Source organism: Oxyura jamaicensis, chromosome 1 (genome assembly GCF_011077185.1).
Source record: "Oxyura jamaicensis isolate SHBP4307 breed ruddy duck chromosome 1, BPBGC_Ojam_1.0, whole genome shotgun sequence".
In the NCBI taxonomy this organism is placed as follows: domain Eukaryota; kingdom Metazoa; phylum Chordata; class Aves; order Anseriformes; family Anatidae; genus Oxyura; species Oxyura jamaicensis.
The window spans coordinates 163,034,934-163,056,984 of NC_048893.1; the positions used below are offsets into that span (position 1 = coordinate 163,034,934).

General features: G+C 35.6%; 1 protein-coding gene across 8 annotated transcripts in view; it reads left to right on the top strand.

Annotated features, from left to right (window-relative positions):
- DACH1 (dachshund family transcription factor 1) overlaps positions 1-22,051 on the top strand; it is a 386,987-nt gene that overhangs the window by 249,507 nt on the left and 115,429 nt on the right. For 5 of the 8 annotated variants that reach the window (XM_035320813.1, XM_035320794.1, XM_035320822.1 and 2 more), the window contains 2 exons: positions 14,037-14,172; positions 16,383-16,520. In XM_035320813.1, coding sequence (XP_035176704.1) covers positions 14,037-14,172; positions 16,383-16,520 — 274 coding nt within the window. The remainder of the gene's footprint in view (positions 1-14,036; positions 14,173-16,382; positions 16,521-22,051) is intronic. The other 3 variants (XM_035320804.1, XM_035320850.1, XM_035320842.1) reach the window with 1 other exon arrangement.

Sequence of the window (22,051 nt, forward strand, 5' to 3'; positions counted from 1 at the left end):
TTGTCCTATCCCCACAAACCACTGAGAAGAGGTTAGATACATCCTTCTGTCTCCCACCCCTCAGATATTTCTACACATTGATGAGATCCCCTCTCAGTCTTCTCTTCTCTAGGCTTAACAGACCCAGGTCTCTCAGCCTTTCTTCATAGGGAAGATGCTCCAGGCCCCGTATCATCTTTGTGGCCCTCCACTGCACTCTTTCCAGGAGATCCCTTTCTTTTTTGTACTGGGGAGCCCAGAACTGGACACAGTACTCCAGGTAAGGCCCGACCAGGGCAGAGTAGAGGGGGAGTATCACCTCCCTTGACCTGCTGGCCACACTCCTTTTAACGCATGCCAGGATCCCATTAGCCCTCTTGGCCACCAGGGCACACTGCTGGCTCATGGTCAACGTGTCATCCACCAGGACCCCCAGGTCCTTCTCCGCAGAGATCCTCTCCGGCAGGTTGTCCCCCAGCCTGTACTGATACTTCCGGTTGTTCCTTCCCAGGTGCAGGACTCTACACTTGCTCTTATTAAACCGCATCTGGTTTCTTCCTGCCCATCTCTCCAGCCGGTCCAGGTCTCACTGAATGGCAGCACAGCCTTCTGGCATGTCAGCCACTCCTCCCACCTTTGTGTCATCAGCATACTTGCTGAGGGCAGACTCTATTCCCTCATCAAGGTTGTCGATGAATATGTTGAACAAGACCAGACCTAGCACCGACCCCTGGGGAACACCACTAGTCACAGGCCTCCAGCCAGACTCTGTTCCGCCGATCAGCACCCTCCGAGCTTGGCCAGTCAGCCAGTTCTCAACCCATCTCGTTGTCCACTCATCTATCCCACACTTTCTCAGCTTTGCTAGCAGGATGTCATGGGAGACAGTATCAAAGCCTTGCTAAAGTCAAGGTAGATGACACCCACCACTCTCCCCCCATCTACCCAGCTGGTGATGCCATCATAGAAGGCAATGAGGCTGGTCGAGCACGACTTCCCCTTGGTGAATCCATGCTGACTACTCCTCGTAACATTCTTCTCTTCCAATTGCTTGGAGATGGCATCCAGAACAAGCTGCTCCAACACCTTTCCAGGGACAGAGGTGAGACTGACTGGCCTGTAGGTTCCCGGATCCTCCTTCCTGCCCTTCTTGAAGACTGGAGTGACATTGGCTATCTTCCTGTTCTCAGGCACCTCACCCGTTCTCCAGGACCTTTCAAAGATGATAGAGAGCGGTTCGGCAATCACATCTGCCAGATCCCTTAGCACACACAGATGCATCCCATCGGGACCCATGGATTTGTGTGCGTTGAGCCCACTCAGACACTCCCGAACCACTCTCACGTCCACCAGGGGGGAGCCCTCCATTTCCCAGACCCTTTGTCCTATTGCCAGGGGCGAGGAGTCCCGGGGGAGTGTCCTTGAAGCAAAGACTGAAGCAAAGAAAGCATTCAGTACCTCTGCCTTCTCGACGTCTTCCGTGACCAGTACCCCCCCCTCGTTCAGCAAGGGACCCACATTATCCCTAGTCTTCCTCTTGCTGTTTACATACTTGAAAAAACCCTTCTTATTATCCTTTATCTCTTTAGCAAGCCTCATCTCTAGATGGGCTTTAGCCTTCCTCGTTGCGTCCCTGCAGGCCCTGACAACATGTCGATAATCCTCCCAAGAGGACAGGCCCTTTTTCCACATTTCATAGACCTTCCTCTTCCTTTTGATCCTATCGATGAGCTCCTTGCTCATCCACGCAGGTTTCCTGCCCCCCTTCCCCGATTTCCTATTCTTCGGGATGCATTGATCCTGAGCATGGAAGAAGTGCTGCTTAAATGTAGCCCAGCTCTCACAAGCACCCTTGCCTTCTAGCAACCTAGCCCATGAGATACTCCCAAGCAGGTCCCGGAAGAGGTTGAAGTTGGCTCTTCGAAAGTCCAGGGTAGCAATCCTGCTTTTAGCCTTACTTCCTCTGCCTAGTTCTATCTGGAACTCCATCATCTCATGGTCACTGCATCCCAGGCTGCCCCTAACCTTCACATCCCTAACAAGGCCATCCCTGTTGGTATGAACAAGGTCCAGGAGCACCCCCCGCCTCGTCGACACCTCCACCACCTGCATCAGAAAATTATCCTCAACGCATTGTAGGAACTGTTTGGACTGCATGTGCCTGGCCGAGTTGCTTACCCAGCAGATGTCTGGGTAATTGAAGTCTCCCATGAGGACCAGTGCTCATGATCATGAGGCTACTAACAGCTGCTCGTAGAAGGCCTCGTCAACCTCCTCCTCCTGATCTGGTGACCTGTAGTAGACCCCCACCACCGTGTCCCCCATACCAGCCCACCCCTTAATTCTCACCCACAAGCTCTCCACTTGTCCTTCACCCTCCCCCAGGTGGAGCTGGGTACACTCTAATTGCTCCCTCACATAAAGGGCAACCCCACCCCTTCGCTTCCCCAGCCTGTCTTTCCTAAAGAGGACATAGCCCTCCATGACAGCATTCCAGTCATGCGAGCTGTCCCACCACGTCTCAGTGATCGCAAGGAGATCGTGGCCCTGTGACCGAACATAGATCTTGAGCTCCTCCTGTTTATTTCCCATGCTCTGTGCATTGGTGTAGAGGCACTTTAGGGAAGCAGCAGGTGCAGTTACCCCTGGGGGGATGCAAGAAGAAGAAACCAGAAGGGGCGTTGGGAACACTTCCTTCTCTGAGGAGCCCTCAGCCAGTCCTATGGGAGAGCTCAGAGGTGTTTCCCTGTCTTCAACCGTGACAGTAGTGACGACTTCCCCCAGCCCTTCTCTGTCACTTTTAGCTCCCCTCCCTACCCCCGTCAAACCTAGTTTAAAGCCCTGGTAATCAGCCCAGAGAGCTTGCTCCCCAACACGCTTGCACCCCACTTGCTCAGTAGGTGAATATAGTCGTGTGGATAGAGAGAACACAGCCTATTATGCTCCTATTTTTTAATACTGAACTGGATTGAAAACAAAATCTGATCAACATAAAAGCACAAGGTCATTGTTTGGGGGGGTTTCTTCCCATTAGCATGGAAATAACATTACTGGAAATTTACCTTTCCCTCACTAGAAATAATCAGAGGCTGTGAGTTTAGAGCCTGTTGAATTATATGCACTGAGAAGTTGAGAAGCCAACTTCAATCAGCATACTTCCTGAACCTTGCACTAGCAATGAATAATAGCTTCTGCTACAACTAAAATAAATAAGTAAAACGTAAGTGAGAAGGTCAAACCTGCTTTTTCTTTATTTTTGTAGGAATGGATAAATAGTGAAATTGCTCTCTTTTACAAGAGTGTTTGTTATTAGAATAATATTTTCCTTATACTGCTACATTTTTAGTTTGTTGTTGTTGTTTGTTTGTTTGTTTGTTTGTTCATTTGGTTTTCATTATCTTCTGGATAGATCTTTTAACCTTGGTTTACTTAAATACTTTTCCTCAATTACAATTTTCGAGAAACTGATTTAAAAGGACTGTGAATCACTCATCGTTGAGTTCATCTTTATAACCTGAAATGTCAGTGTAGATTTGAAATTAGAGTACAAGATAAATTTAAACTCTAAAGTTAGATGACCTATGAGAAATTTCTACTCTTAAAAGTAAATCCAGAGTTACCATATCTAATTAAGTAAATGGAAACAAAATTCAGTCTTAGAAAATAGGAGTCTTCAGCTTATAAATATCATGGTTTACTGGATATAACTGACTGTGAACAGTGCCACAGTGGATGACTTGCTGACCTTTCTTTCCAATTCACTGAGTTCGCAGTTAGTATTGTTATCTTTAAACTCACAAAGCTTCAAATGCCTTTCTATTACTGGATAATATTTCATTTCTTCATGATAAGAAGGTGGAATAAAGCTGAGATCATGTATTAACCAAATATTTTATCCTGCTGTGTTCATGAGATGAGACAAAGATAAAATTATAAGGGAAAACTTAGAAAGCAACACTCAACACATTTTTTTTTTTTTTTTGGCAATGAACCCAGAGCTCTAAAATCTTCAAAATTATATTTCAGAAGAGTTTTTTGCCCTTTCGAACATAAGACAAACATTAGATGTTGTTTGGTAATGGAATGTTTAGATATATGAGTTGGAATAATAAAAGGAGAGCAACAACAAGCAGGGACAGCAGATTGTGACCGCAGTAGTGGTGTGACAGCTGTGACCTGGGGATGCTTTAGATATGAGGTGGCTTTCATCACCTTCCCATGGTTTCAAAGGCTCGGATTGTTAGCAGATTCACTACATAATTTTTCTTTTTTTTTTTTTAGTCAGGAGAAGGATATATGAAAATATAAAGTACATGCCTTATATTAATAGCAAAATGAAAAATTCTACTCTGATAGTTAGAACAGAGCAGAATGCCAGAATCAAAAATTACACTTTGCCCATGGAATACTACTAATAGTTATGGGAAAAAATTAAGAATAAAGTGGGGAAAAAACAAACAAGCAAACAAAACATACACACACACACACAAAGTAAATAATAACTTCATTTGAAATAGCAACCAGTGGCACAGTAGTTTTCCACCGCATATTAAATACATGAAACTAAATTTTTCTAATTCTCTAAATATATCACAGCACTGATTGCCTTCTTGTCATCCAGTAGCAGAAATGGACAATGAAATGAATAAACTAAGATAGCAGTTGACAGTTGATTTTATAGGCTGATACAAATTTTTATTCTGACATGAAATTTTATTTTAACATTCTTCTACTTTTCCATTTTTCACCGACAATACATGTGTGTTACTATTAATATATTTGGTGTTCCTATATATATATATATATTTGCCTGTAATTGCTGCCAGAAAGTCCAAATAATAGACCAAGAGAAGAAATACTAAACTGCCATACAATGACATAGGAACAAAGTACATTTTACATGTTTCAAGTGAGAGTAGTGGTGAGGAAGTTCAGAGTGGACATGAAAGGAAGGTGACTCTAAGAAAAAAATGAACAGGTTCACTCATTGACGGTGTAGACAGCAGAGAAAGGGACTGCAGACATCTTCTATGACTACTGTGTGAATAGCCTTGAGTTTAGTGCAGAGTTTTAATCCTAAAAGATATTGACCACAGTATTTCAGTGTAGAAGAGTTTACTGATAATTTATTTTCCAGTTATGGAAATGGTGCTTTTATTTTTATTTTTATTATTTTTTAATGGTATTAGATTATCTCTTAACATTGGCTGACACATAACCCTGTAGAGAAAAAGGCATAGGAAGTACCCTGAAAATACAATTAGACATCCTGGATAGAAAACCATTCCACAGTTGTTACTAACAAAGTAGAATTTTCCTGTACTATAAACTTAAGAAGACTGCCAGAATTGTCTCCTGATATCGGACTGAAAATATATACTGAATATATATATACTGAACAAATATATACTGAACAAATATATACTGAAAAATCTTTAAAAGTGTCTCTCTGGATACATTGAATAAAATAACATCCGAAGCTCATGTTAAAGGACCATGGTAAAAGACAATGTTAGGAAGTACTAGAATGCCCCTACAACTTTAAAGTGATGACATTCCATTTAGTAGTGTTATGGTACAATTTTAAATTCATAATATCATATTATATTTTTCCACAGAACCCCTACCTCATTCAGTGAATGGTTAGTTGTTCAGCATTTGAATTTTATTTTATTTTTTTAAATCAGTGTCTGTCTCATTTAACTTACTTTTTTTTTCTGAATCCTGTGCTGAATGCAGAAGTTTTCTATGGACACTTCTGTGCCTTACAGGAATGTAATGCTCAAAGAGTGGTGGTTGCAACATGAAGTATACTATATTCATTTTACAGAAAATTATGGAGACAAAAATAATTATACGCCAAATTGATAGAATTGACCTTTTTGGAATGCCTAATGAGAAAAGCCTGATTTTTCAGATAACCTATTATTTCTAGAGACATTTGCGTGTTGATGTTACTTTAAAGTGATTTTCTTGAATTTGTGATTGAAGCTGTTTTCATTTCTTCATTATCTGATACATATGACATAATTCTTCATATAAAGAGAATTTTGATTTAATATTTATATATAAAAAATAAGTAGTGGTACATATTTACTGCTACTAATAGTAAAGCAAATACTCTGCTATGAGTAGTCTAAACTAAATCTAAGAACCCTTATTAGCTTATTAGCTCTTAAAATATCTAGCTTCATATGTTTAGACTGGAAAAACAAACATGAAATCTGTGATATAATTTAAAAGCTTTACATATATTATACAACATTAGTATTTAATTTTCTTTTTGTTGTGACCACAGATAATAGTATATCTTAAAAATATACTTATGAACTTGTGCATAATAGAGAAAATCACCAAGCTAGTCAGAATCTTTCTTTTATCGAGTTTACATAAATATGTATATGAACACTTCTAGCACTGTTTGTTCATTTAGTGTAAGAAGATCTTAGGTCAAAGTGTAGCTGAACTCCTTTATTATAGCTTAATCAGCTTTATATTAGAGGTCAGTGTCTCAAATTATTAATTCATTCAATCTATATATTCAAAATTATTTATTTTAACTTTTAATACAGATTGTTTTATTATGAACTTAGAGGATGGTTCCTGTGTACCTGGCATGTAATTGGTAATAATGTCTTTGTTAGTATAATTCGGGATTCTATTACTGTTTAAACAGTATTCTTATGTGAAGTGATTTGTGTAATGTAAAATAAATATCTACAGATAAATATCTCACATGATACAGAGAAGGTAGTATATATATATTTTTTCTGCTTGTCAATTTGCATATGTGTAACAGAGAACTATGTATGTGATGTAAGATTAATTTGATTTAAAATGACCACGAGGTACAATGGATGGGATTAATTTTGCTGTCTTCTAAGGCACAACTCATTGGACCTTTTTTAGATATCTACTTTATAGAATGAGGTGAATTGTACCTTGGAAGCATAAATGCATGAGTAAACAATAAGTCTAAGGTGAGCTCAGATGTAGACATTTGTACTGTAGATAACTACATTTAGCTAGATGAATCTCATTCTTGGTATTTGGCTGGATCTACAGTTTTGATTGACCTTGAGGAATGAATTCATACCACTGCTTCTTTTTCTTAAATGTTTTTATTTTTCAAGTAAGACCTAATTTTCAAAAGAAGAGAGGGGAAAAAAAGGAGGAAAAGTCTGTTCAGCCTGCCAATAAGAAAGTGATAATTCAATTTGAAGAAGTTTTCTGCATGTCTATGTGTTTTCATGCTGCATACATAAATGCCTATGCGCATTGTATACCATATAGGAATATATATATATATATAGTCCAAATATGTATTTTCCAAGGCAAAATATAATTTATGAATTCAGTTGAAAGGATGCACTCAAATAAGAAGGGATTCCGAAAGACTTGTCAGGACATTTTAATGAGGACACACAGAATCCAGAAACTCAGTGACACTTTCAGAAATGATCCTGCTTCATCATGATTCCAATACCAGTTGCTGTGCTGGTTTCACTAGGACGGCAAGCCTCTCTCCCTCTCTCTTTTTAAATCTGTTATGGCCTGTGAAAGTCACTGCCTGACTATGCTTAATGTACAGACCATGATTTCAAGGGATTTGGTTGAAATAACAGTTAACCTATTATTTGGTACTTACTGTTTTTTCTTCTGGCCAGTTATCTTCTGCTGATATTCCCAATGATCATGCAGTAAACAGAGAAATACAAATCAAACAAATCTGTAGTCTTTTGTCTATTAATCACTTTCTACATTTTGTGTTATCAGTTATCAGTATCATGATGGGAACAGTAAGATAGAAACAAGGAAAAAATGCAGATGAAAAAGCCCAAAAATAGAAAAATAAAAGTCAAATATTATAACGAAAACCTCAATAGTATAATTAATGACAATACAAAACATTTGAAGTTGTGAATTTTGATTGGGATTAGAAGCATGTGCATAATAAAAAAATAGAAAAAGAAAAAAGAAAAAAGACAACATTTGCGTCAGTGAGATATCAGCAAGATCAGACAAGCTGATAGCGCTATTCAAAAAAGGAAACAGAAAATAAAAATTTATAGCATTCAGACATTTTGATAACACCAATTTTATAGTAGTGACTGAGGAAGTTAGGAAATAATTATTAACATCTTGTACTTCTTTGGACTAAACATTAATTTGGAGTCAGATAACACTGTAGGCTAAAGCTCAAGGAAAGATAAAACTGTAAAAGCAAAATGTCATGTTTTCAAGGAATATAAAAATAAATGAGAGATTCACTTCTTTCACTCTTTCAACTAGTACAATTTACAAGTAAGTATGTCATTTCACAAGAAAGCCATTCCTGACATACTTTTCAACTCAAGTTCATAATTGGTCAGTTAGTTAACCAAAGAGTAAGAAGCTGTGCTTTGGTCATTTGGAAAGAGATGATTATAATTTTACCACCAAAAAAACAAAATAAAATTAAATTAATTCTGAAAATTAACAGTGTATGGAACATTTTTTGTCATGTATCCTTCCCCCAGTAGGAAGTCACCCAAACTTGAAAAAATATAATATTGGACATGATTTTATCTTCTGCATGACTTAAAGCAGAAATGTCCTTAAAAGAGTTTGTTCAACACTGAAGAGCATCAGGAAAGCTGAGTAGTATTAATAGTGATGTAACTCTTCAGATAATCTCATTTTTATGCCTAAAATTCAGTCTGTGCCTAAATTTAAAGGATGACTAAGCCCAAGAGATGAGTCTTATAGAGAAGCAAATTAGAACAAAAGAGAAAGACTAAAATTACCTGTAGGAGAGAAATATGCAGAAGATAATAATAATAATAATAATAATAATTTTAAAAAGGATGACTAGTAGTCACATTCAAATTTTATTAGAATGATTCTGGAATTTTGTCACTAAGGAATGGGAATGGTGAAGAATAAAAGAATGTTTGTGGGAAGGCTGAAGTGGTGAAAACCCAGAAGGTATACTTCCTTGTCTATCATCTTAGCGCCGCAGTTGGATTAATCCTATAATTATTACCTGAAATATATAATTTAGGATAGTGATAAAGGGACCAACAGTTGAACTCCATCAAGTTTACCTGATGGTAGGTTTTTGGGTAAGACTTCTGGTAAGGATGCACTTTCCAAAGAATTATGGCATGCTGCTGGAGCAGAAAATAAAATTATTCAACTAGATTAATGTTGAATAACTACCTTTTAGTACCTGGTGAGAAGAAAAAAACATATATAAGGAAGAAGGTATGTATGGTGTTCTGGTTACCCTATTGGTATCATTTTGGTTCTAATATTTTCAGATAACTCTTAATAAGAATTTACTTAGGAACTTATGGAATGAGATCTTAGAGTATAGTCTTTGCATCTATGCAAAGAGCTGTTTTAAAAATGTAGAGGAGTGTTGATAAGTACATTTCTGTTTTACTTGGACAGACTGAGACAGTATTATATTGTGGGTTATGTTCTTGGAAAAAAAAAAAAAAGAAAAGGATGTTTTCTAATTGTAGAGATAACTTCCAAAACTGTTAAAATCTCTGTTATTTGTAAATTAAAGGAAAACAAACGAACAAATAACACCACCTTTTCACAAGAACAATTCTGTTATTTATAAAATTGACTTGATATTGAGGGTCTGTAACTTGTAATATCAGTGGGGTAAGTGAGGTAAGAACACAGTAGTCCTTGTAGTGAATGTTCCAAGTATGGTAGAAGAATTTTTGGATGAGTTAAACATGAGATTCTTAAATACTTAAAATTCATTATTTGTATCAGATTGTAAAGAACATTGAAATAAATTTGGCTCTAAATCTTCAGATTTGTCCCTTAGAAGTGCATTGTCCATTTGCTTATTATAGCCTCCAATTCTGATGCCTAACTGAGAGTTACATATTTTGAAATGTCGGATCGCCATATCTTAAATGTCAACATATGCACTAAATTGTTCACACTACTTTTTCTCATGAGTAAGCAAGCAAACAACGGAGAAAAAGTTGGTTAGCAGGGATTATATTTTCCAAGTGATAAATAATTCTGCATTTCTTGTTTTCTAGTAAATGTGGTCAATTAAGTTTTATGATCTATTCATCTTATCAGCCTATATGTACAAGGATGTTTTTGTCATCTTGCTGCCACTCCAGAAGCTACCAGATTTTTTGTAGGTTCTGTACGTCAATTTACTATGACATCTCAAAATTCTTCTGTGTCTCAAATGGCACTGAATATCTGTATATGAGCAGTTGAATTAAACCATAGGTATCTCATTTTGGATGCGGCTACACTGCCTTTACTGTCAATATCTCAATTGACTGAGATCCTTGCCCCTTCATCCTGAAAGTGAGTGTCTCTGAAGTTTCATATCTATCTAATGTGTCAAAACTGCATTGAGATACCAACAAACAGATTTGTCTATTTCAAACTGAACCCCTCATGGTTTTCTTCTTATAATTAGCAAAATTTTTAGCAAAACATTTGAAATAAAGTCACTCAATTTCTTTTTGTTCCCTTGTTTGTTTTGTTTGCTGGAAGACAATTAGTGTAATGACATTACAAGCCAACACCAGATTCTCTAGAAATATCTTTAATTAAGTTGAACTGAGTTTGTCCTAAGAATGAACAAGTTTTAGGAAAAATACTGGACAATGGACCATATCCTAGATGTTTTCTATTGCCAGGATTTTAACACCAAGTTTATATATATATATTTCTTACTTGTACAAAAGTGACATTTTGCAGAAGTTACAAAAAAGGTTCTGATCATCTGAGTTACTTATTGAATACATTTTTGCACATTTCTTTTTCTGAGAAAATTTAAGTGAAGTCATTCTAAATGTAAAGTTAATATTTTACCACAGACAGAATCCATCTTTTATACACAAAAATCTGTGTAAGCTGTAAGGAAGACAGCTTATATTGATATTCCAGCACCATTAGCTTATCACTGTGACTTTTTAGAGCTACAGAGGATTTCATTATATTATTAGCAGAATTTCCTTTTATTATTGCAGCTAGCTTTGATAAAGACAAAAAATTGCTATGGACTATATTATTGATCATTGAATTATGAAGCAAGGATATAAAAAATTAGTTAAGTTATTCAATTAATTCATTCCCCATTTCTGCATAGTTCAATTCTATTTCTTGTTAGGTTAAAGGATATTTTACAATTGAATTGATAAAGCCAGTATATATAGTTTTCTCATAGAGTTTTTTTTTTCTGCTATGTCATATTATATGTGAATAAAACTCATTATCTGTTTTGTTTGCATGATAATTATATTTTTCTGTCCTGTGCATTCTTTTTGGTCTCTCCATCTCATAATACATGCTGTAAAAGCGCACATAAATAAATAGAATAAACAAATTAAGCTCTTTAAATAAATTAATTTACTCTGCAGCTCTGTATTCAAATCTTACATGCTCACTGGATTTCATTTTAATGAAACCATTCTAAGAACAATATATTGCATGCCAAACAGTGAAATTATATATTAAATGAATGATTAGATATACTGTGTTTCAATTTATACCAAATCTGTACACTGTGCATGCTTAAATCCACTTAGATCTAAAGAAATAAATCTTCTACATTTGGAAAACATCTGAACTATAACACTCCTCTTGAATTCCCAGTTCATGGACATATAAACACAATCAAAGTCATAATAAGCCTAGAGCTATGATGCGGTTAAACTATCCTCATCAATGTTTTTGACTTAAAAATCCTAGTCTATTAAATTGGAATCCACTTAAATGTTTTGATACATTGCTCTGAAAGGTCTTCTTCCATTCCATCAATAAGCCCATTGAATCCCTTTGCAATCGTAATCTCAAGTTTAGCAAATATTTATTATAAAGCTTACTTGGATCTATTGATTACTATTGATAGCTGTGTTGCTGTTTCTAGCATTCAACAATGCATTCAACAAAATAAATATTCATCTACCTATTGTGCATGAAGAGCAATGACTTCTGCTAAAGCAATTTACAGTGTGAGGAACATGACGCTCTCTTCAGAAAAACAAACAAACAAACAAACACCTTTAAAACATTTGCATTGGGAAGATTTCATATATGTTATTAAACATATTGTGTATGATTTCATTATTGAAAGCTTTTAAGGAGTTCAATGTATACAGCTTCTTTGTTAGTTTCATTATAAACCAAGATTTCAATTGAAAAAAGAAAGAAAGAAAGAAAGAAACAACAAAGTTTAACATTTTCAGGCTCCCTCTAGATTTCCATTTTAAAAATTATTTATTTTTATCACTATTTGACCAAAACAACCTAATTCACACCGATTTAAGCAAAGACAGAGTCTTGGGAGCTATTAATACTAAATAGGAAACTGCAGGGGAAGAGAATTTTCTGTGAAGGCCTATTCTGCACTCATCTCTCTTTGTTCACTGTAAATATTGGATGTATCTCCCTGCTACAGTTTTCACACAGCGGTTCAAACAATCACAGTCCTCATGCTCTAACTTTCAAAATCAAGGGACATCTTGAAGCACATTTTAGCTCCTCCCAGCTATGCTTTCCTCTTGATAGAGAAATGTGGGTGGGCATTTTTCCCTCTCTTTGAAGTAGTTACAAAGCCAAAAATGGAAAACAATGTATGAATAAATGTGGTTAATTCCAGGTTTGTGCTTCATAGTCTTAGCAGACATTTGGACTTCAAGTTTAACAAGACAATATGAAGAGCAAGTGCAAGTGCCAGATTATGCACCTGGGAAAGGGCAGTCCTGGATATAAGTACAGGGGATGAGAGAGTAGATAGCAGCCCCATGGAGAGGGATCTGTGGTTTTGGTTGATGGGAATTTGATTATGAGACAACAGTGTGCCCTGGAAGCCAAAAGAGTCAACCATATCCTGGGGTGCATCAAGCACACCATTCCAAGGTCAAGGGAAGCATTTGTCCTACTCTGCTCTGCACTGGTGCGGTCTCACCTCAAGTACTGTGTGCAATTTTGGGTGCCAAAATATAAGAAAAACATAAAACTACTAGAAAACCCCAACGGAGGGCTACGAGGATGGTGAAGGGTCTAGAGGGCAAGACTTATGAGAAGTGGCTGACATCACTTGTTTTTTTCAGCTTAGAGAAGAGGAGTTTTTTTCTATGTGAACAATAGAAACAGAAATTAGGATACACACGTATGTTAGCCAATCATCTCAATAGCTTGTATGATAAACTATAGTATCACTGTCCTTGCTTCTAAGAGCTGAATTGTGTGTCACTGCTTCTGAGCACTGATTAAAATGGTATAATACAGTCAGTAAGTAGGTACAACTTGATCCCATATATTTAACACTTACAAATAGGTATGACTACGAATGGAATGTATAGCCCAAACCCCAAAGTACATTGAACAATATTTGATTGCAAATATGTAAAGAAATAAAATCAAGGCTACAAGGGTGGTGAAGGGGAAGACATATGAGAAGCGGCTATCATAACTTGGTTTGTTCAGCCTAGAGGAGAGGTGACTGAGGGGCCTACATGGCAGCCTACATCTTACTCACAATGAGAGTGGAGGGGGAAGGTGCTGATCTCTTTTCTCTGGCAACAGGACCTGAGGGAAAGAAGCCATGTCAGGGGAGGTTCAGGTTGAATATTAGAAAAATATTCTTCATTGAGAGGGCACTGGAACAGGCTTCCCAGGTCAGTGATCATAGCACTGAGCCTGCTGGAGTTCAAGATGCATTTAGACAACACTTTCAGACATAGGGTCAAGGGCACGCTGATTTGAGTGATTAAAAAAAAAAAAAAAAAAAAAAAAAAAGCTTTATTTTTATAAGTAGTCTGGAAGGTGGCTTAAAATCCTGATCAGATGAGAGAAACTTTAATGTTGAATAGTAAAATCTATTCTAGATCTAGAGTCCTAAAGTTGTTAAGTTTCCTTTGATAATACTCTGCAAATCCTGGACGCTTCAACGGAGGCAAAAAAAAAAATAGGTTGTGACCTAGAAGGTAGATACAGTTTAGGGAAATTATGTTTGGAAGCCACAAAGCTTTAGTTTTAACATGCCTTTTTTTGAACTTATTTTTCATGGGGTATAGGAACGTGTTCCAGACAGTCCTTCTCCTGCTCCTTCTCTTGAAGAGGGTCGAAGACCTGGCAGCCACCCATCCTCTCATCGAAGCAGCAGTGTGTCCAGCTCTCCTGCACGGACTGAGAGCTCTTCAGACAGAATCCGTAGGTCACATTATTCTCCTTGTCACCACTTTAAATTTGATTAGGGGCAGATGTTTTTTCTAATCAAAATGCCCTCGTCATAAATAGATCTCATAGGTATCATGTTCAGAAGTTCATCTGCAATAACTATCTCCCAACATAATATTCCCCAGTTTGCAATAGCATAATACCTGATGCTACAGTAACAGTTACTGATATAAACTGCCATCATGTCATATTAAACATAAAGATTAGAGCTATGAAATACAGAATTGCAACCAGGAAGCAATTTTCTGGATTAGTTTTTAGAACTGAACATGTAGTGTAAAGGTTTTTTTTAAAGAAATTGAGTTTTATTTAATTTGTTTACTCTAGTTTGATTTCTAAATTGAATCTGACTTCATAAGCAACATTTTACATCATAGAATTGCTTGGAAAATAGAAGAATTAGTTTAAATCAATTAAAATATGTGTACTTTATAAACTCTTTAAATGTAAAAGCTTGTAATGGTGAGACATATATTACAGGGAGTAATATCATCTTGTATCTCATAAAGGGCAGAGTGAAATTATGCCATAGTGTCTCAGAGTAATACTATTTTTATCAAGGTTCTGTGTAAATGATGTAAATTGTGTGGCAAAGACTCTGGGTTCTATAATATTCCAGACTGGAAACTGATATTTTAAATGCCTATTGTTGTATGGATATTAACTTAAATTTATATTGCACTTGTCCTTTTCTTTTATTATTGCTCCATTGAAGATTTTTATGCTTTTAAGGCATATTTCCACGGTGGAATTTATCAGTAGGTGGAACTGGAGTATTTGGCATATAAAGAGAAGGCTATGAAATAACTATGAATTATGTAGTTGTGTTGGTTAGATGCAGACGTGCGATTTTTAGACTGTTTCCATGCAGGCTCTCTGCAGACTCAGGAAGCTAGCTCTTCACTGACTTTCAGATGAAAGATCTGTCTTTACTATGTGATGAAAAATGATTTACCAAAAGGAAACAAATGAGGCCTGTCCATGACAAGCTGAGAATTCTGTTTTCTTATCACTTGGATGACTGAGAGTACAGATCAGACTGGCATCCCATATAATACGACCTATCTATTTCTCCAGGTTTTTATGAATTCATAGGTAAAGTGCTAAAAAACAAACAAACAAAAAAAACCCACACAACAAAAGATGGATTTTTATTTTTTTAATTGTCATCTATTTTTGCTTTATTAAATACCTTTTTCATTTTCCCTTAAATAAAAGAAGTAAAAGAGTAAATAAAACAGAAAGTTCCTTATTATTTTTGCTAAGGAATGTCACTTTTTTTTTTTTTTTTTTTTTTTTTAAGAGGTAGCTTCCTACTTTAGCTTTCTCTGTTTACCTACCAGCAGATAAGAATGGGAGTTCTGCACTTTTTCACTTTTTTCTTCCAATGAGCTGATCATAACAGAGTCCCTTAAATAATCATTTCAGTAGTTTACTTATCTAAAAAACAACCCTTTTCTCTCTTATCTGACCTGTTAACATAACTACTGATTCTTATGTGCATCTGCTTTTGTGGTGCCAACAAGATTAAGATGACTACTACAGAAATATGGGTTACATATGAAAAAAAACGATCTATTGAAATGGTGTAAACCTCTCGTAAACACAATTTTTAGGGATATAATATTGGGATATAGACTACCATGTAGGGGTTTCCAAGTTGTATTTGAATCATAAAGTTCTTCTTAAGAACAGTTGGAAAGAGCTTTTCTAGATATTTTATTAGCAAACTTGATGTTATACAGTATATTTCTGAAAAACAATAATTTCTTACCTGGAAGGTCACAATGCTTAATTTAAGGAAGTGAGGGAACATATTTTGGAAAAGATAGCACATAAAACAAAGTAAAAATAACCAAAATAATGAATGTCTCACTTAGAACCTTATGTATATATATATATATTTTTCCAGATTGTTTCATTTTGCATGTCATTTCTTGTTAAATAAGAAAATGTTTGCAAATATCCAACTGGGTCCAAAGTTACTGAACTCTTCTTTTTAAAATTAACTGTTTTTAGGAAGGCATAACAAAACTCCCTCATTGTGTGGGTACTGATAGCACTAATTAACTGCATAATTATTAGGATTCATGTATAATTAAAAGGAAGAATATATAAAATAAGTACAAAATTGTGTTGTTAAAATGATGGTTGATTTTGTTTCTGCCTGTTCTTGTGTCTAGCAGCTGTCCATCAGAATGGCCTGTCTATGAACCAAATGCTGATGGGTTTGTCACCAAATGTCCTTCCTGGACCTAAAGAGGGTGATCTGGCTGGTCATGACGTGGGACATGAGTCAAAAAGAATACACATCGAGAAAGGTAATATGAATACAAGTACTTTATTGTTTTACTGTAAAATGTATTGTTTCAAAAGCTAAATTATAATTGTGATTTCCTTTAATACTGTGATTGTTGTTTCAGAAATTCAGTTATAACAGGATTATAGCTTCCCATATTCTTCTACTTTTGTGGTGCTTGACTTTAATGAACAATATTTATCTGAGGGACGAATTTCATAAATATTACAAAGAAACATGAGTGAAAAACAGTTTTATATTACCATCATGTCTCTGGCCATTCTACAACCCTGTTTAGTCAACCCCCAGGTGACTTTAACAACCTACTTCCCAAAGGGACAGAGCACCGTGAAAATTAGTCCATGTGTGCAAAAAAGAAAAAGGCTAATACTAAGCCTTTAAATTAGGGAATTACATAAAATGAGGCTGATATACATTACATAATGGGATTTAAATTTAATTGAGTGTATGACCAAAGTGTTTGATCTAGGAGAATAGTCCACATGCACTTATACTGATTTTGACACCGTTTCATCTCTGTTGCTATTCGAAGTTAAGTTCCTGTATAGGGTTATTACAGGGGTATTTGGAGAGGCAGTAGAATTTTGAAAGGTGTATTTCATGCATTATGTTTGCTTAATACATACAAATTTAAAATGTTTTTTATAGACAAGGAACATTTTGGTGGAATGGGGTTAAAAATATGAAATATACTTTGAAAAGATATTTTTGGACTTACCAGGAAAAAAAAAAAAAAAAAAAAAAGCATTTATTTGAGCATATTTGAGCACAGTGAGAGAAAAATCAAAAGGTACATTAACCAGATATTAACACAACTTGGAAAAAATGTCTACAGTGGCAAAGATTTCAGAATAAGACTTTTGTGCCATATCTTACACTTTATCAGCTATGATAATTTCTCTGCCTTGAGTTTGAACAGTGAGATAAAAAATAAAAAATAAAATCTGGACACTTCTATTCTGGACAGGTGTCATTTTTAATAGGATTAACCCCCAAAATTAATGGAAACATTACTTTTTTATAAACCCTTTAGTTTGGTTCATTGCACACACAACCTTCTTAAGCTTATACTGTGCCCTCACTCAGCCCCTACAAATTGTATCCCTGCTGTGAAATATGATGTGATCAAATAGGTTTGTTTTGAATTTCCATAAATGATTTTATTTCACCTTTGGAAGTTAACTCAAGTGTAATCAGACAATCAGACTGGCAATCAGACTGGTAAATCCTGCAAACAGAAATACATCTTAAGAATTTGTTATTCTTCTATTTGTTATATAAGCTTTGTTATTAATGGTATTGTAGATATCCAATCTGTTGCCAGTTCACTTTTTTTTTTTTTTTTTTTTTTTTTTCCCCAATATCTATTCTCAGTAAAACTTCTGAGAATTCTTTTTGTCCTTAGGTCAAACCTTCTATTTTATGTCTCATCCCCACTCCCCCCTCCCTTTGATCCAGCCTACTGATTTAATGGTAAATATTCATGGGCTATCTAGATTGATAGGGTATACTAAATTAAAAATTGTTTTCTGTCAGGACTACATTTATCATGTCTTTCATACCAATTCTGTAACTTTAATATTGCACTAATCTGTATTAAAACAAGTGATTTAGTTTATAGATACTTGTGGAGATATTAATTACCTACTTCTGCCACTGTGAGCTTGCAATTGGATTTCCAGACTGTTTCTAACCACTGCAAATCAGTCAGAATGCAATCACATTAAAAAATGTAAACAAATATATTTAGGTGGTGGTACTCTTAAAGTTGAAGCCACATCACCCTCATCATCTGATTCAAAAGAAAAAGAAATTGAGGGGGAGGAGGGAGGGAGGGAACAGATGTTCTGAGTAAGTACCATGAGACCTTAAACATCATTGTGTTTTCTTCTAAACATTTGTTGGCACAAATGTATCAGCTGCAGGTATAAAATGACCTTTAATGACCTTTAATTGAACCCTGTGAGAACTTGAGGAATCCTATCTAGTAGAAAGGTCCTGTCTTTTCTCTTCTTGTCCCCTCTTCTATCGAAGAAATGAGAAGATCAAAAATCTCTGAAGTACTCTGAACTTGGGGAAAATTTATTTGTTGTCAACAGAGAATTTAAATGGAGAAAAAAGTTATAAAAGAGACATCTGATCAACATCCCAGAATTTATGTTGAGTCAGAGGGGCTAATCATCTTTCTCATCAGATCTATGAATTGTATAAGTTTTCAAAGATCATGCAATTCTATCAAAAATTCAGCCAGATTTATTGCCACTGGCAAAAATTATTATTATTATTATTATTATTATTATTTTCCAGCTTCCATTGCAACCAGTTTATCGTTATCCTACCAAGAACCTAGTTAGGTGCTATGGATCTGATTTACTGCCTAATAAACTGGAAAATTTGCAATGGGCTCTGGGTCAGTATTTGTTGCAGAAAAACTGGAAGAGTTTCTGTTCTCAAAGACGACATGTAAACTGTGGGACTGTGGGTGCTGGGAACATATTCCATCTGCTGACTCCAGTTATGCAACTTGGCCATGTCTAGCTTCATGCTGGGGCAAGACTCAGCAAGACACATCTAAAGTTTCACCCATTCTCTGGGTTCCATGAGAAAAAAATAAAAAATGGACTTGTTGAGAGTTATGTTGTGTTTCAGCCAGGTTCCCAGTCTGATCTATGGGGGACAGCAGGAGACACTGCAGAGCACTTCCGCCTCACAATTAATATAGAATTCAAGATGTTATTACCTAAAAAAATATATATCCAAAATAGTCAATTAGCCTGGACTTCCAGTAGTCTTTTTTTGATTAATAGAGCATAACAGATTTTCAAAATTTACTGTAAGCAGGCTGTAGAACTGCAAATGACCCTGGGAAGAAGGAGGAAAGTTCAAGTATGTGATGATAGTTCAAGTACTTGATGACCATCATCAAAACCAAGTATCTAATCTTGTAACCTACAATTATAGATTATTCAGTGATGCATATTTGTTTTTCCTAGGTACGATCTTTCAAAAAAAGGACTTACATGAAGGACAAGCATTGTATTAGAAAAGGTCGATTCAATATGTCTTTTCATTTACAGTAAAATTTCTGTGACCCTAAGAGTTTGCTCTAGATAAATCCCACCATTTCTGCTGATATAGTATTGGTGAGTTCTTAGGTAGATTTTAGTTATTACTACAAAGACTACAAAAGTTAACCACCTACCCCTGACCTCCTTAAGGTTAGAGGTGTGATTCCTAATTCCTTATAGATAGAAAAGAGAATTGAAGCCATGACACATTTCCTGGGCAGTATCCCTAATCACTGTGCATTATGTTGGAAAAGGAAGTATAATTTAACATCATAGCTTTGCCTTTATAACTCCAGGCTCTGGTCTTAGGGAATCTGCAAGGTGGAATTCATAGCTCAGTCCACTTCCCAGAGTCTATATGCTATCTCCAGGTAGCTGCAAAATATTTTGTATTGACTTAGACTACAGTTCTACTTGTTAACTTCATTAGGTCCCGCTTTGTAGTAGCTGGCTTGGATACTGTTAAGGGATGTTGTAGGCAGTGCCAGATTACATCACCCCCTAACAAATACGTGTCTAGCAGTACCTACCCTATGCGTTATGTAAACTCCAGCTCACGTCAGCCCAAGACTTCTTTCTGGGGGACAAACACCAAAAAGTTACTTGCTTTAACACCAAATTTAGATGCCTAAGTCTTTTATTGAATCTGGCCCTAGGGCATCAGATTAGAATTTTCTGTCTGCATCAATTTATATTTTTTTAGATTGATACCAACTGCAAATGAAGCCTGAATGTCATGCTTACATTTTAAATTCAATATGTTATTTGAGGTGTTATGGGAAGGACACTCTGTTGAAAATGTGCATGCAGTTTTCTATAACAAAATATAAAATATTCACCATGTTCACAAAAGAAGCTAAATTATTTCTTTCAAAAAAGCTTTTAAACTTTGATATAAATGGAAATTTCTTAGGCAATTTTCAGATAATCAACAATAACTGCTTCTTGACTACTATGATAGCAGCAATTAAGGTATAACTCTATCAAATCCACATATTAAAAAGTCCCAGTATTTCTTTCTATTTTTATGTCCTCCTCTACAGAGATATGAGCAATCTTAGTCCTCTGGCTACTATCTTATAAAATAAAATATTCAAATTCCAAAATATCCTTAGTGTGAAATAGAAAATAATTTAAATATTGTATTTTAATTTAAGAATTGTATTTTACTGTTAATGGTCAAGAATCAAAAAAGGAACTAATACTAATAAGGCATCCTATGTATAGATATTCAGTCTGTATTTCCAGTAGTAAACTTATATATATATATAGTAAATATTTATCATACCATGATAAATATAGAAACACACATGATAATATTTTTAGAAATATGAAAAACTCAGGAACTTGTAACATCATCTAATATTCTCTTCTACCTGACTTGTCCTCAAGCAAAATCAGCAAGAAAATACTCCAGAACTCTGCTTAAAATATGTTTCTGCTCAGTGTTATGATTTTAGCTAGTTCTCTAAAAAGGTCCCTTTTCAAAGGCAGTTGTCAGCAGGTTTTGTTGACCTGAAAGGATATTTTAACTCACAGCTCTGCTGCCCAGTTACTGCTTGTGTAAACATACTTTATTTGTTCATTTTTATTTTTGTATACACATACACAGAGATATTTATATCTGCTTTTTTTTCTAAAACAGTTTTTATACATTATGTATTTTTCTGAATATTGCATTTTTAATGGAAATAGAAGGGTGTTAACAGACATGGATGGGTATCTATCCATATTTTTAATTGACATGTTTCAGTTCTGCACTCTTACTCTACTTAATGTATTGACTTCAGGTTGTATATCATCTAGCACATTGTGAAATCAATCTTGATTTGAGCTTTCAGTATTTCTCAGACCCTAAACACAGTACATATAGTCAAATTTGGAACATTAGAGATAATACAGAGATCCATAAAATAAAAGGTTAGAGAAAGCCAGTATCACTGAAATAACCTTGGTTGTTGGTATATCTCTACCTTCAGCCCAAGAGGCTCAAGAATGCTTAAAGTACATTAAAAGCTATTACAGTTAATGGACGACAAAGTTGAAAAATAAAATTGCATTTTTTTTTCTTAATGGGTTGATGGGTTGTTGCTTACTAAGAAGCCAGACTTTTTTTTTTTTTTTTTTTTTGTTTTTTTTTTCTCCACAGAAATCTTTCACATTATTGAATAAAATAGTTTGCATATGTAGGAAAGAGTGTAAAGGCGGTACAAAATTCTGAAAGTTCTTTTTAGCAATGCAGCGAATAAGAGTATTTCATAATGAGACTTTCACTGAGCTATCCTCCAGCCAGGAAGTTCTTCTGCAGGTTTATTTGCTACTAAGAACCTTTATTCTGCTAGGGTAGTAGTAGTTTTGACACAACGTATGGGAGATTTGTTGAAAGGTTTTCACTTGACTGATAAATGCACATCTATTCCAAAACATCCCAGACAAACTGAACTCATTGCAGTTTTGCATCCCA